The following is a 14,714-nucleotide window of genomic DNA, read 5'->3' on the forward strand; positions in this document are numbered from 1 at the left end:
GGTTTCTCAGCTGAGAGGCTTCGAGTAGCAGGGAGATGGGTGAAGTCTTGTTTTTGCACCTGTCCAATAAGCAGCGCTAGTTTAAGCTCAAATACTTTGATGTGGGAATACATGTCAGATTAGTTTTCCCTTGCCTTGGAGCTGCAAGTTGAGGCCGTTTAAAATTTCTGACACATCTGTTAATAAAGGCGAGGTCCCATTTCCATTCTGTGTCGATCAGCTCTGGGACAGTTTTTCCCTTTGTCAGGAGAAAGGCATTGATTTTGGGTAGCAGGTCGTAAAAACGCTTCAAAACTCTGCCCCGGCTTAACCAGCGGACTTCAGTGTGGTAAAGCACGTCTCCGTGGGCTGATTCTAGCTCGGAGAGAAAGGCTTGGAACTGCCTGTGTTTAAGTCCGTTTGCTCTGATGAAGTTTGCAGGACACAACCACCTTCATGACAGATTCCCACCTCAGAACTTTGCAGCTTGACGCTGGCTCGGCCACGATCAAAGTCACGTCAGAATATACCATTGTGTGAGGAGGTGAAGATGAGCCACTATTAACTATAAATAGCTCATAACTATGGTCAATTTTAATTAGAATGCCAACCTTTAAGTACGGATATGTTATGATGTTATGATAGGAAAATGCAATTTAATAAAAATTGGTTGATGTTTAGAGGGATTGTCTGGGATCGTTAAGTGGGCCACTCCAATTGCTTTGGCGGGCCGGATGTGGCCCGCGGGCCGTAGTTTGGGGACCCCTGATTTAAGCAATTAATTGTTAATCAAAATTATTTTGATTATTTTCTCTTGATCCATTAATTGACTAATTGTTGCAGCCGTAGTTGTTTACACTCTGTCACCACCATGTTGGTGTTGGTAATAGTGTTGCCAGTGGATTGTTACCATGGTAATGGTTGCTGTGGTCCCTCTGCAGGTCCGGGACGTGAGGATGATCTCTGACAGGAACTCCCGCAGGTCGAAGGGCATTGCCTACATCGAGTTTGTGGAGGCAAACTCGGTTCCTCTGGCCATTGGACTGACGGGGCAAAGGCTGCTGGGAGTTCCCATCATTGTACAGGCCTCACAGGTACGCACACTCACACACTCTCTCACACACATAAACACACACACACACACACTCTTTAGTACTGTTTAAATGCAGCAGATCTCCTCCTTCTGTCCAGAGTTGTCAGTCTGCATCACTCCACACTGTCTTCACAGAGAACTGTAATTGTCATGTAATCGTACTTCTACAGTGATGTGACCAGTGGATTCATTTAAAACATTTAAACGTTTTCAGGCTGAGAAGAACCGAGCAGCAGCAGCAGCCAACAACCTGCAGAAGGGAACATCAGGACCGATGAGACTGTACGTCGGCTCTCTGCACTTCAACATCACTGAGGAGATGCTGAGAGGAATCTTTGAGCCATTTGGACGGGTCAGCATCAACAACATATTTAACTACATGTATAACTATATATGTTTATGTGTATGGAAAAACACACACACACAGACAGACCTCTGACAGCTGGGTTCTGTTTGTTGTTTCTCAGATTGAGAGCATCCAGCTGATGATGGACAGTGAGACTGGACGATCTAAAGGCTATGGCTTCATCACTGTAAGTTCTTCATCATCAGCGTTATGATTGATTATTGATATGATTGATTAATCTAATGATTATCTTCTCATTCTAATCATCCTGGTCAGCCTGTACACCACTGTGTTGTGGCTTCCATGACAAAAATATTTGCTCAGTTTCTTGTAGAAACCAGAAGCTCATTTTTATCAGATTCTTTTTTCATTTTTCTCTTGATCTGAAATATTTGTTCTTTATTCTTAGATACCAAATTATTCTGTTTTTACAAGAACTTTTCTAATAATATCACAAAACATTATTTCATGTCCATCCATTTACATCGATAAAACCAAGTTTTCTCATGTTTGTTTCACAGATGTCGTGGTTTGTGTACTCCTGATTTCTTTACATTGTGGTTTGTTAAATAACATTACACTCACAGTCTGTACAAAAAGAAACACCCATCAACATGTGTGACCCACATGTCCACTCACATTCAGTTCAGAGAAGCAGAACTCTAGTTTCATTTCCTGTGTGTCAGTTTGCAGACGCAGAGTGTGCCAAGAAAGCTCTGGAGCAGCTGAACGGCTTCGAGCTGGCTGGTCGCCCCATGAAGGTTGGTCACGTGACGGAGCGGACCGACGCCTCCACAGCGTCGTCTTTCCTCGACAGCGACGAGCTCGAGCGCACCGGCATCGACTTGGGAACCACAGGGCGACTGCAGCTCATGGCCCGACTTGCTGAGGGTGAGAATGCTTTAGCATCCACGTGCTGACATAAACCTCCGCGTTTAACCTCCAGCTGAGCCCAGAGACTGACTGACTGAGTATCAGGTTGTGTTCATGTGTTCATGCAGGTACAGGTCTACAGATCCCTCCTGCTGCTCAGCAGGCTCTACAGATGAGTGGAGCTATCGCTATAGGAGCCATGGCTGCTGTGTCAGGTACACACACACACACACACACACAAAGACTAACTTTGGGTGATAGTCACTTGAATTCCTTCTGATTGTACTTTTCAAATGTATGTGTGTGTGTTTATTCTCTGTGTACTTGTGTGTTTCAGCTGCCATGAACCCGGCCATGAACCCGGCCATGAACCCGGCCATGAACCCGGCAATGAATCCGGCCATGAATCCGGCCATGAATCCGGCAATGAACCCGGCCATGAATCCGGCAATGAACCCGGCAATGAACCCGGCAATGAATCCAGCTCTCAACATGAACATGAACTCGGCTGCTCTGAATCTTCCCTCTCAGCCACTCGCCACACACTGCTTCCAGCTGTCTAACATGTTCAACCCCAACAGGTACACACACCTGTCTGTCTCTGCACCTGTGTGTCTGACTGTATTTTTTTATTGATCTGTGCTGTAAGGTTTATTTTCATGTGTATGTGTTGAGCAGCATTGAGAACATACAGACTGTAAATTAGCCTCTAATTGATAAATTTAAACACACCTTCCTCTGCATCTGTGTGTATGTGTGTGGTGTCATGTACTTGAACACTGTGCTCTGTGTGTGTTTCAGTGAGGAGGCTCCTGGTTGGGAGATGGATATCCAGCATGATGTCATAGAGGAGTGTAACAAACATGGTGGAGTCGTTCACATATACGTCGACAAGAACTCCACTGAGGTACACATGACCTCTGACCTGAACATGAATGCAGTTAATGTGACCTCTGACCTACAGGGCGATTCATGACTAACAGCCCCTTGACTTCTGTAGAATTCATTAGAGCTTTAGTCAATTAATTGGTTATTCAATTGAAAGAAAATTCAACTCTTTTGATAATCAATCATTTTAGTTCGTTTTAAAACTTTTCAGGACATCACTTCGAGCTCTGGATATTGTAATGGACATTTTTTAGACAGTTTAATTTGATTTATTCTGTACCTTTTTACGTTTCTCACCTGTGACCTGTCAGTTTGACCTCTGACCTCTGACCTCTGCTTGTGTTCAGGGAAACGTCTATGTTAAGTGTCCGTCGATCCCAGCTGCCATGGCTGCCGTCAACGCCCTACACGGAAGATACTTTGCAGGTAATACTTCCTATCACATCACACCTGTGTTCTATGCTGTGGACCAATCAGAGTACCGCTCTGATGTCTCACCTATCGTTCTAGGTAAGATGATCACGGCGGCGTACGTCCCCCTGCCCACTTACCACAACCTGTTCCCAGAGTCAGTCACCGCCACACAGCTAATGGCCGCGCCCCCACGACGGTGACTCACCAACAACACTGCCCTTTGATCGGACACTGGACATTAGAGCCTGCCCCTCTTTTATATCATCCTCTCCTATTGGTTGACACAGATGAGTCTGAGGATGCTGTTTTTTGTTTTTGTTTTTCTGCCCTGCCCCTCCCTGAGTATCATCCAATGATTGAGCTCTGTGAGCTGTGAGGAGGCTGGCTGGTGATGATGAAGATGGTATCAGCTGATTGGTTGGTTTGAAGCTGTTTGGTATTTAACTGTTTTTCTAATTGAGATTTGATTTTGTAAAAATGTTGATTAAATTTTATTTTCAAGTCACTCAGAGCTGCTGCCTTGTCTTCTACTGACAGGACATTATGGTTTTTTTTACATAATGTACAACCAGTGAAGTCACTTTCACACCAGCCTTTTGGATCCTGCTGTATGTAGACCATGATCACTGAGAGTACTGGATTCTGATTGGCTGGGAGGATTAACGAGGACCCAGACACCTGTGATGTAGAGCCCTTTATAGAAACCTGCTCGTGATCGGACGCTGCAGCTGATCGGACACCACATGAAAATATCATTCTATTTATTTTCAAATTCACCATCTAGTTAAAAAGAAGTGGGTCTATCTTTACTATGGTCTGATTTACAAATGAAACATACTATTAATTTCCTTTTTTAACTTTTTATCACATTCAACCATATGTGAGGGTGAAAATGATGCGTAGGTCAGTATGTCATTTTCATTCTTCCTACATTTTGGTAAATAATTAATTTCTAAATATTGCACATATTGCAAAAAATACCTGGATCATTAAATAATTTACAAACAAAAGGTCAAAGCTGCATATACAAATAATTATTTAAAAAACCTGGACCAGTGGAAATGGTTCATTCAGTGTCTGAGCAGTTTAGTCTGTTTACACACAGTCAACTGTTCTGTGAAAAGCATAAAAACAGAAAAACGAATGTTCGTTAAACTGTTAATTGAAGGAAAAGATGCAGTAGCTGTTTGTTGCAGTCTGTTCTTCAAATGTTTCACAAAAACATTTGTCATAGACTTACTTTATGTCTCCTGCATAAGTATATCAACAGGAAATATCACATTTTTGATTTCCAAACATTCATTCTGCAAACAGTGAAATATTCTCCTTGGTACACCTGGACATAGTTCTTCACGTACTTGGCAGGTAGGTTGTTTCAGCATCTTCCAGAACCTGCCACAGTTATTCTGTGGATCAAGTCTTTCTCTGTGTCTTCATGTAATCCCAGACTGACTCCACGATGTTGAGATCAGGACTATGTGGGGACTAGACCATCTGTTGCAGGACTCCTTGTTCTTGTCTCTGAGGATAGTTCTTTATGACTCCAGCTGTATGTTTGGAGTCACTGTCCTGCTGCAGAATGATCAGACACCTCCTGGTGGGAATGATGGAGAAGAATCTGAACATACCTTGTATACAGTTTTGTATATACACACCCAGGGTCCAGTTTATTAGGTCCACCCAGCTCAGACTAAGTCTGTTCCGACTGTCCTGTAATAAATCCTCCTTCATGAATGTTCTAATGTAAAAAATGTTTTGTAGACGTGTTGATTCAACTTATCATTTCAGAGGCTGTAGTCTGTGTTTCTGCTGAACTGTGTTGCATTATACAAAGAGGTGTTTCTGTTATTTAGCCTAGCCTTGCTGATATAAATGGGGTAAACAAAAAAAACAAACAGGACCTAATTTTGGAGGAAAACCCATAATGTCTGAACCAGGAGTTTATTTTATTTAGGATTTTAGAGTAAAAGTAGTTTTTAGTTTAGAGTAAAAAAGTTTATTATTATCATAATTTGTTACCTGGTTATTGAGCAGGTTAACTCCCACAGTTGCTCTGATTAAACATCGGGCTCATTTAGGTGTATGACAGTGATGGTGATGTCATCGCGGTACCTCCTGGCCAGATCTGCCGGCAGACTCAGCATCTTGGCGAGACGGTTTGGTGCCACTGCCCCATACCCATCATCTCCCAAGGCATGGCGAAGCAGATGCGTGGCAGTATTTTGGTCCTCCAGCACAGACATAACTCGTCCCCTCCTCTCCAGCAGGAGGTGCTGCAAGCCGCCAAGTGTCATGCCCATGCTGGGAACTATGGGTCTCTGCTGCTGAATGCCTGTACAAAGACAAACAACTTCTGCTGTTTACACTTACACTCCAACTCTTCTCATCATTTAAACTTAAACTGACCTGTACCCTCCAAGTGATGGCTCGGGTGTGAGGTGTCTCACTTTAATGTAAACAACAGGGGAATAATATAAACTTCACTGCGACTCCCCTACAATATGTAATAGACTGTTAAATACAACTTACCACTGTCTCTTATAACGGTTCACCTCCATACTTAGGCGTTCCTCAGGGCTCCATCCTCAGTCCTCTACTTTTCTCCATCTATTAGTCTATAGCTCGATGCACCAGCTTCATATCCATGTTTTGGCTGATTTTAAATGACCTCTAGTGGGGTTAAGCATAATTTCATAATGTGATAGCCTTATGTTTAATCATTTTATACATACATACATTTACTGAAGCCAAATGGTTTTTGTTTTTTTCCGCTGGTTTTATTGCAAAGGGCATGCTAATATTTTGAAGTAAGATAACAGCAGCAAGGGAAAAAAAAGTAGAGCGAGATAACATAGTGCTTTCTAAAAGGACATTTTGATATCATTTGTTCGTTCAGCAAATGGTTGATAGAGGCACAAGGTTGGTATGTGTTTCATTTTATTTTTCATGCAGTGCATTTTTTTTTTTTATAATTTTGCAGTAGTTATAAATTGGGCTATCGTTTATCCAGAGACGTGCATGTTTTTGTTTACTTTAACGACAGGGAACAGAAAACGTGAACATTTGAATATTGAATTTAATATGATTATTTTGAGCACTATCAGATATCGTCATTGAGCTAGAACGGTTTAAAGTGGGTATTCCTTTCACGAAACACCTATTTTAAACAGTTTGTTGTTACAATCTGAGATAGATAACGACCGTTACTGTAACGCTAACTAACGGTTAATAGCGGAGTGATACATGTCGTTAAAAGTCCCAGTGCTGTTGTAATCTGTACGTATCAGCACTCATGGAATGCCTCTCGTCCAATCAAATTGCATGGTCGGAACTAACTTGTATAAATGGAAATAACTTATGATAAAGATAAATTTATTCTCTGGAGCAAATGTAAAATTGTATGTTATCACAAGCCTATTATATGAGAAGATGTTCATTTTTTTATTTTTGTTTTCTCTTTCTGTTAGCTCCTATGGTGTGTTCAAGGTGCATTAAGTGAACTACAGTACAAGTACATAAATAAACCGGGGATGCTACTATCCTCCTAACAAATGCAACACTATACTCCTTTGGGTGGTCTAAACAGTCACACCTCCTTATTATTCCATAAACTTTTTTAAAGCAATGGTTCTCAAAGTGGGGTCCATGGACCCCCAGGAGGCCTTGAGGGGGTTTCTGGGGGGTCCCGAGCAAACTATATTTCCATCCATAAGTAACACATTGACAGAATGTATGATGATTTTGGTCATGAATTTTAAACACTTTCAAATCCACATTTAAGATCTATTTGTCTTGCAGTAATTGAGATGTTATAATTTCAGTGTGATTATATATATATTTATAGTCAGTCCAGTTTAGACTCAGATATTCAGTTTACTATAGATTTAGTGAGGATCTTAGTTCTCTGACCTGTCAGTTGTTCCCCCACCAGCTGGACCACAGTCTGTCGGTGCATCAGCTCCCATAGTCCATCAGTTGCCAGGACCAGGAACTTGTCAGAAGGTCTGATGCAGTGTCGGGTGACCTCTGGCTGGGCGCTCAGGTAGGGTGGTGTCAGGTAGTGTGGCGGCAGCATCCGGACAGCCTCGCTGACCGCAGACATGACGTCCGGTCGAGTTTCGTAGACTCGACTCAGCATCTCTGCGCTCCATTTGAAGCGGACATCTCCAAACGCCCTGAACGGCAGCAGCAGACCCAGCATGCGATCATGGCGGACCACCGTCCTGCTCTCAGACTGCGGGTGTTCTCCCAGGATCCTTTGCAGCTCATCGGGGTTCTGTGCGTTGTGGTCATTGGTGAGGCTGACCGCTGACCAGCCCCCGTTCGGCTCCTGGACACCCAGAACAGCCCGACTGTCACCAAGGTTGGCCACATGTAGGATGCCGTTGGAGATATGGGCGACACAGGCAGTGCAGCCGGACAGCGCCACCCGGAGGGGGTTGGAGAGAGACAACCCTTCCCCAGGGAGAGACACCCGTCTGTGGACAGAAAGGGAGAATTCAGCTGGTGATAAGTAAGGAACTGATATGTAAATGTCAAAGAAAATCTAAATTTTCTATTAATGTCTGTCCCACAGCTGAACGGCACTCTCTCAAACACAACATAAAAAACAAGTTTGTTGTGGTGTTGACAAATGTTGGACTTCGTCCTCCATCTCTTAGAATGCATTCATATTAGGAAGAGACCACTACATGGAGAGATGGACATGAGACTGTTTCATTCAGATAGACTTTAAAAATCCAAACCTGTCACAGTAGAGTTTAAACTGAAGTTTAAAGGAGTCAAAAAGATGGAGTGTAAAAATCAGGACCTGGGTGAGGACATGGACAGGTGGACCTGGGCCTCCACAGACAGATCATAGTCGAGGCGACAGAAAGCATTCACCAGCGCTGATGTTACCCTGCCGCCATCCTGTAACCAATCAGAGAGGAGACAGATAATGACATCACAGGACATGAAAGCTTTAGAGCTGATGAGGACAAACTTAATATTACATAACAATACAGAATATTTTTTAATCATGAATCCAACAAACTGCAGACACGGAAACCATCGTGTTGCGGTGAGTATGTTGATCTGCTCTCACCTGGTACTAGAGATCAGCCAATAGCAGCCGGACCGGTCAGTACCTGCTTTCACCTCCAGATGTCAGGCTTCACACATATTTGACGGTCAGATTGTCTGAACACTGTTGTCTAGTTTAGAAGTCTTCACAGGTCCACTTGGTTCCTAGTAACTGAGACCCAACCCAGGACCTGAGTCAGGCTGGGTCCAAATTATTTCACTCTGTCCAGGTCTGGTTGCTCACTTTTAAATAAGGTCTCTTTTAAAAAAAAAAAATTAATTCATGCATATCAGGTTCAGGTTTTCCATTTTTTGGGTCCAAGATGGAACCTGTGAAGACCTCTAGTCTGGTTTATTGATTTGACATGTCTGGACCCCTGGTTACCTCTTCCTCCTCCTCCTCCTCCTCCTCCTGGCCTTCGTCCTCCAGCCTCTCCTGCCAGTAGTTTCGGAGGCTGTGGAAGGAGATCGCTCCTCCGTCAGGGCAGCTGTGGTCTTGGGGGTGTTTGTGCCACTCCAACAATGGCGGTACGGCCCGTTCCTCCTCCACCGCCCGTTCGATCTCCGCCAGTATCCTCAGTGGCAGTGTTGCCACAGCGATGTAATAGAAGAGCCTCTGGCTGATGGTGTGGGCGCATGCCGGCCCTGCGTGGCCATCAAACACACCGAGCAGCACGCCGCCACGGCCCGGCAGGCAGGTGGCGCTGCTGCGACGATCCTCGCCAGGGTGGTTGGATGGCAACATGTTGCTGTGGAAACCCAGGACACCATGGGAGGCGGGGCCTCTTGGGAGTTTGTGGCTGTGTTCGTTGGCCTGGCAATAGACGACAGACAGACAGTTCAGTAGTTTGACTAGTTAATTGATTGACAGCTTGATTGATGGATCTGTCTCACCTTTAGGATGCGGTTGATCTGAGCAGAGTTCATCTGTCCCGCCTCCTGCCCCCTCCTGTAATTCCTGTCCCCACTGCCTGCTGGGTAATAATGTTTGGGGAGGTCAGGGGGAGGTTGAAGAGAGGAGAAAGAGCAGCACTGTTGGAGGTCAAACCTGCAACGTCCACTGAAGGTTCCTGTTCTTCCAAGCATGGCTGTTCACTGGGAGAGCCAATGGAAGAACCAGTGGGAGTACCAGTCAGAGAACCAGTCAGAGAACCAGCCAAAGAACCAATAGAACAAAACCTGCATGAGAATCAAAAGAAGCATCAGCGCAGTGTTCAGTGTTAACTGTAGCCTACTGATGGTGGTCTTCAAATCTATCTCACTTTCCCCCTCACTCCTGACAGAACTGTTCAGGTGTTCTTCACCACCAGCCTCTAATAGTTACAGAAGATCAGCGGCTAATTCTCTGCAGATCTGTTTGGTCCATATCTTTAAAAATGATGCATTTAGTAATATCTATCTGGAGTCAGTTATCAGGTCCACACTGGAACATACAGATCAACAGTTTTCCAAATGGAAACTGAAGCCTGGACACCAGTTCACCTGATCAGTAGCTGTTTGACATTCTTAATATACAGAATGTACTCAGGACTCCAGGAAGCAGTGGTGATGTTGCTTAGATTAGCTTGGTGGAATGAAGATTGATTAGTTGAATGGACTGAGAAGAAGAACAAACGCAACAGGACCTGGAGGAGACCTATAGCAGGAGAACCAGCATCGTCCAGGTTTTGTCTCCGAGCTAATGGACTCTCTTCACCTCCACCTCCTGCAGTCAAACGGCTGCTGTTCAACACTCACCTTGAAGGGTGTTTACCCATGGGTTTCCTGTAAATGCTGCATTTTATTTCCTGTAGTCTGTTTGTTCACTACCTGCACTGTCTACACCTCCCGCCAACCACCCACGTTCTCTTCTCTCTGGTACACTTCCAGGTACATTGTCATTTTGTGCATTACAAACCTGAGTGTACTTGGCATCCTTTTGTCTGAGGTATAAAAGTTGTGATACTGAAAAGGAGCATCTGTGATAAAAGCTGATGAAAACAGATTTTATCCTGTGGCTCTGGCTAAAAGCTGAACAGAAGATTAATGAAGCTGAAAGTCACCGTGTGTTTGTTGCGGTGTTTAGGTTCTGGTTAAGTCTTCCTCCTCAGTCCACGTGAAGGTGTCTGTTACTTGTTTCCTGAAGCAGATCAGTTCTTTTCACAGCGATCACGGCCTATTCATGCAGCCACACAGGTGTGTTGTTGAAGGTTGCTCGTCTACTCTCTCAGGCTCTTTCTTTGTTTCTGTCTGTGGCCTTGTAGCCAAATGTGACCTTTGACGGCTTTCATATCTCATTCAGCAATCAGTAATCTATAAACCTGCTGGTGCTCTCTGTGCAGCCCCGCCCCCTCACTGTGTTCAGTGTTTGTAAAAAAAATACTTAAGATTCATCATTATTTTCATTGAGAGTTAACGGACAGAAGGAGGAACCTCTAACCTAAAAGAGAACATATAAAAACTCTTTATTCCCACTGTGACGTCCATCTTGAACATGGTCAAACAGACATTTATTCATGGAACTGTTGTGTTTTAATGCAATTTTATGTTTATGCTTCTTTCGTTTTGTTTGTTTGTTTTTTATGTAATTTTTGAGCCACTAACCTAAGACAATTTTCTATCACTATGTGATAGACAATAAAGTTCTTTTGAATCTTAAATCTTGAACTAAAGGTTGACACCTTTACACCTGAAGGACCTAACGTCTAACTGCAGCAGAGCAGGTAAAAGCAGCTGGAACGGAGGCTCCCTGAACCAGGAGAACCACCAGCACGGTGCATCTGTTTGCTCGGTGTTCTCCACCATGATGCGTGGCCAGGTTTTGGGGTGTGGACAGTATATCTCCACAGGAATGGATACAGATGGAAAAAGGGATGCACATGGGCTGTGTCTGAGCTTCAGCGGTTGAGCCCAGTTGTATTTGCTATGACGAGACTGTTAACTGACAAATAAGACCAACACAAGTGGGGCACACAGAAACAGGGCTGGTACTAAGGCAGGCCTCACAGCTGCCATTTGTCATACTGAAAATGTAAACATAAAAATTAGAAAAACACCAAAAACAGTAACATTTCCAAAAGCAATTATAGTGAGTGTAGTAGGGTGGTATTCTCAGTATCCTTTGTTTTTTAGGGAAGAGCAGGGTTATACACACAGTACATGAGGTGTCCAATTGTTTTTAGTTGTTCCACCAATACAAACTGTCTCACATAGCTGACTCAGCTAGAGAGGAAGCTAGTTTGTTGTTTGTGTACAAGCTCTCACTGTCCCAGTTAAGTATTAACTCAATGTTAAAATAAAACACGGGATTTGGCAGTAACAGGTAATTAATTTGCAGTCATCATTTAAATGCCACCTACCCTTGGCTAAGCTGGAGTTTCTACTGTGGTTTTAGAAACAGGATTGGAAAGTCCCACACTTCCATGTATTTTACCAAGTTCATGTAAATTTTAAATAGGCTGCTTGAGGATTATCCAGGAAGAAACCTGCACAGTTTTTATATACTGATTCATTGATTTCATTTCCTGGAATCTGCCTACAGTGAAACCAAAAAACTCAGTGACACCAGGAGCCTTGCTCAATCACTACCATTAAAAAATTCACAGCATATAAACAGCAGGAGATTTGTGCGGTTTAACAGCCGCCTGTGGAGATTATGCCTCACTAAGCACGCCAGAGTTAGTTAGTAGTTATGTGGCTGTTCACTGGAACAGTGGAAATACAGGAAAATGCATTAAGCAGCTTAAACCGTAGAAGGCCATGGTTAGTATGAAGAGCCTCTTCTCTTTGCTGCTCTGTTAAAACCAACTCCAAGACCTGTTTCTCACAAAGATTTTAAAATATAATAAGAGCAGGTAGTTCATAAAGAAACATAAATCCATTACAGTAAAAGACACTACAGAACAAATCTGTCAAAAATGTTTTTTAATGTTATTGGTTCATATTAGGTGTTTTTGTGGTTTTAACAAAGGGAGCAATATGAAGCATCGGTTTATGAAACAGGGAGAGCTTCACTGGAATCTCGGAAATGTGGAAATTAAAGGGGTAAACCGTGGTGTCTCCGCATTAAAGCGTTTCTCCACTGTCTGCTTTGTTTACTGACGTCACATTGACTTACAGCTAAATGCTAACAGCTGCTAACACAACAACAACTAGCCAGCCAAGCGAACAACAGCTGAGGGAGCTGTCCTCGAGCGGCCCCGCCCCTCTCCATGCGCGGTCACGCCCCCCTCCCCTCTCTGCTGGGGCCGTGTGCACATGATGCGTTCACGACCGTCTACCAAGCACGTAAATAGAAAAACTCACAAATTCTTTTTTTTTTAAAGAAAAAATATTAAGTGAAACCGACTCACCAGAACCCACATTACTTCATTACTACAAACATGACTGCTAGAGAGGCGGTTTTGAGTCTGTGTGTGGTGGTTTAGTTTAAAAACAAAAGAAGCTTTAGTTGTTCAAACTGGTACAGAACATATTTTACATCGTTACAACACAACAGACACATTTTGCAGGTGAAGACCTCATACTAACATCAAACTAACGTCATATGAATGTCCCATATTTTAATCATGTGTGCACCTGAATGCAGCAGTGTGTGTGTGTGTGTGTGTGTGTGTGTGTGTGTGTGTGTGTGTGTGTGTGTGTGTGTGTGTGTGTGTGTGTGTGTGTGTGTGTGTGTGTGTGTGTGTGAAAAAATTTGTGAGTTTTTCTATTTACGTGCTTGGTAGACGGTCGTGAACGCATCATGTGCACACGGCCCCAGCAGAGAGGGAGGGGGCGTGACCGCGCATGGAGAGGGGCGGGGCCGCTCGAGGGACAGCTCCCTAGCTGTTGTTCGCTTGGCTGGCTAGTTGTTTTGTTGTTTTGCAGCTGTTAGCATTTAGCTGTAAGTCAATGTGACGTCAGTAAACAAAGCAGACAGTGGAGAAACGCTTTAATGCGGAACACACCGGTTTACCCCTTTAATTTCCACATTTCCGAGATTCCAGTGAAGCTCTCCCTGTTTCATAAACCGATGCTTCATATTGCTCCCTTTGTTAAAACCAAAAACAACTAATATGAACAATAACATTAAAAAACATTTTTGACAGATTTGTTCTGTAGTGTCTTTTACTGTAATGGATTTATGTTTCTTTATGAACTACCTGCTTTATTATATTTTAAAATCTTTGTAGAACAGGTCTTGGAGTTGGTTTTAACAGAGCAGCAAAGAGAAAGAGGCTCTTCATACTAACCATGGCCTTCTACGGTTTAAGCTGCTTAATGCATTTTCTGTATTTCCACTGTTCCAGTGAACACCACATAACTACTAACTAACTCTGCGTGGCTTAGTGAGGCATAATCTCCACAGGCGGCTGTTAAACGCACAAAATCTCCTGCTGTTTATATGCTGTGATTTTTTAATGGTAGTGATTGAGCAAGGCTCCTGGTGTCACTGAGTTTTTTGGTTTCACTGTAAGCAGATTCCAGGAATGAAATCAATGAATCAGTAATATAAAACTGTGCAGGTTCTTCCTGGATAATCCTCAAGCAGCCTATTTAAAATTTACATGAACTTGGTAAAATACATGGAAGTGTTGGGACTTTCCAATCCTGTTTTCAAACCACAGTAGAAACTCCAGCTTAGCAAAGGGTAGTGGCATTTAAATGATGACTGCAAATTAATTACTCTGTTACTGCACAATTCCGTGTTTTATTTTAACATTGAGTTAATACTTAACTGGGACAGTGAGAGCTTGTACACAAACAACAAACTAGCTTCCTCTCTAGCTGAGTCAGCTATGTGAGACAGTTTGTATTGGTGGAAAACAACTAAAAACAATTGGACACCTCATGTACTGTGTGTATAACCCTGCTCTTCCCTAAAAAACAAAGGATACTGAGAATACACACCCTACTACACTCACTATATTGCTTTTGGAAATGTTACTGTTTTTGTGTTTTTCTAATTTTTATGTTTACATTTTTCAGTATGACAAATGGCAGCTGTGAGGCCTGCCTTAGTACCAGCCCTGTTTCTGTGTGCCCACTTGTGTGTGCTTATTTCTCAGTTAACAGTCTCGTCATAGCAAATACAAC

General features: G+C 43.2%; 2 protein-coding genes across 4 annotated transcripts in view; one reads left to right on the forward strand and one right to left on the reverse strand.

Moving 5' to 3' along the window:
- Positions 1-4,098, forward strand: part of LOC111219389 (RNA-binding protein 39-like) — a 17,218-nt gene extending 13,120 nt beyond the window's left edge. For all 3 annotated transcript variants that reach the window (XM_022742049.1, XM_022742048.1, XM_022742050.1), the window contains 9 exons: positions 921-1,073; positions 1,287-1,424; positions 1,540-1,605; positions 2,105-2,309; positions 2,420-2,506; positions 2,629-2,872; positions 3,093-3,198; positions 3,527-3,605; positions 3,690-4,098. In XM_022742049.1, coding sequence (XP_022597770.1) covers positions 921-1,073; positions 1,287-1,424; positions 1,540-1,605; positions 2,105-2,309; positions 2,420-2,506; positions 2,629-2,872; positions 3,093-3,198; positions 3,527-3,605; positions 3,690-3,793 — 1,182 coding nt within the window. In that variant the 3' untranslated portion in view covers positions 3,794-4,098. The remainder of the gene's footprint in view (positions 1-920; positions 1,074-1,286; positions 1,425-1,539; positions 1,606-2,104; positions 2,310-2,419; positions 2,507-2,628; positions 2,873-3,092; positions 3,199-3,526; positions 3,606-3,689) is intronic.
- Positions 4,099-4,564: 466 nt separating this feature from the next.
- Positions 4,565-10,879, reverse strand: LOC111219390 (pyruvate dehydrogenase [acetyl-transferring]-phosphatase 1, mitochondrial-like). The gene is made up of 7 exons (XM_022742051.1): positions 10,700-10,879; positions 9,552-9,836; positions 9,043-9,471; positions 8,404-8,504; positions 7,503-8,071; positions 5,613-5,925; positions 4,565-5,187 (listed from the first exon to the last, which is right to left on the reverse strand). The coding sequence occupies exons 2-6, from the start codon at positions 9,741-9,743 to the stop codon at positions 5,651-5,653; spliced, it is 1,566 nt and encodes a 521-aa protein (XP_022597772.1). The 5' UTR covers positions 9,744-9,836; positions 10,700-10,879; the 3' UTR covers positions 4,565-5,187; positions 5,613-5,650.
- Between the last annotated feature and the right edge of the window lie 3,835 nt (positions 10,880-14,714).

The sequence above is a fragment of the Seriola dumerili genome, unplaced genomic scaffold, assembly GCF_002260705.1.
Source record: "Seriola dumerili isolate Sdu_G_001 unplaced genomic scaffold, Sdu_1.0 BDQW01000066.1, whole genome shotgun sequence".
Classification (NCBI taxonomy): Eukaryota; Metazoa; Chordata; class Actinopteri; order Carangiformes; family Carangidae; genus Seriola; species Seriola dumerili.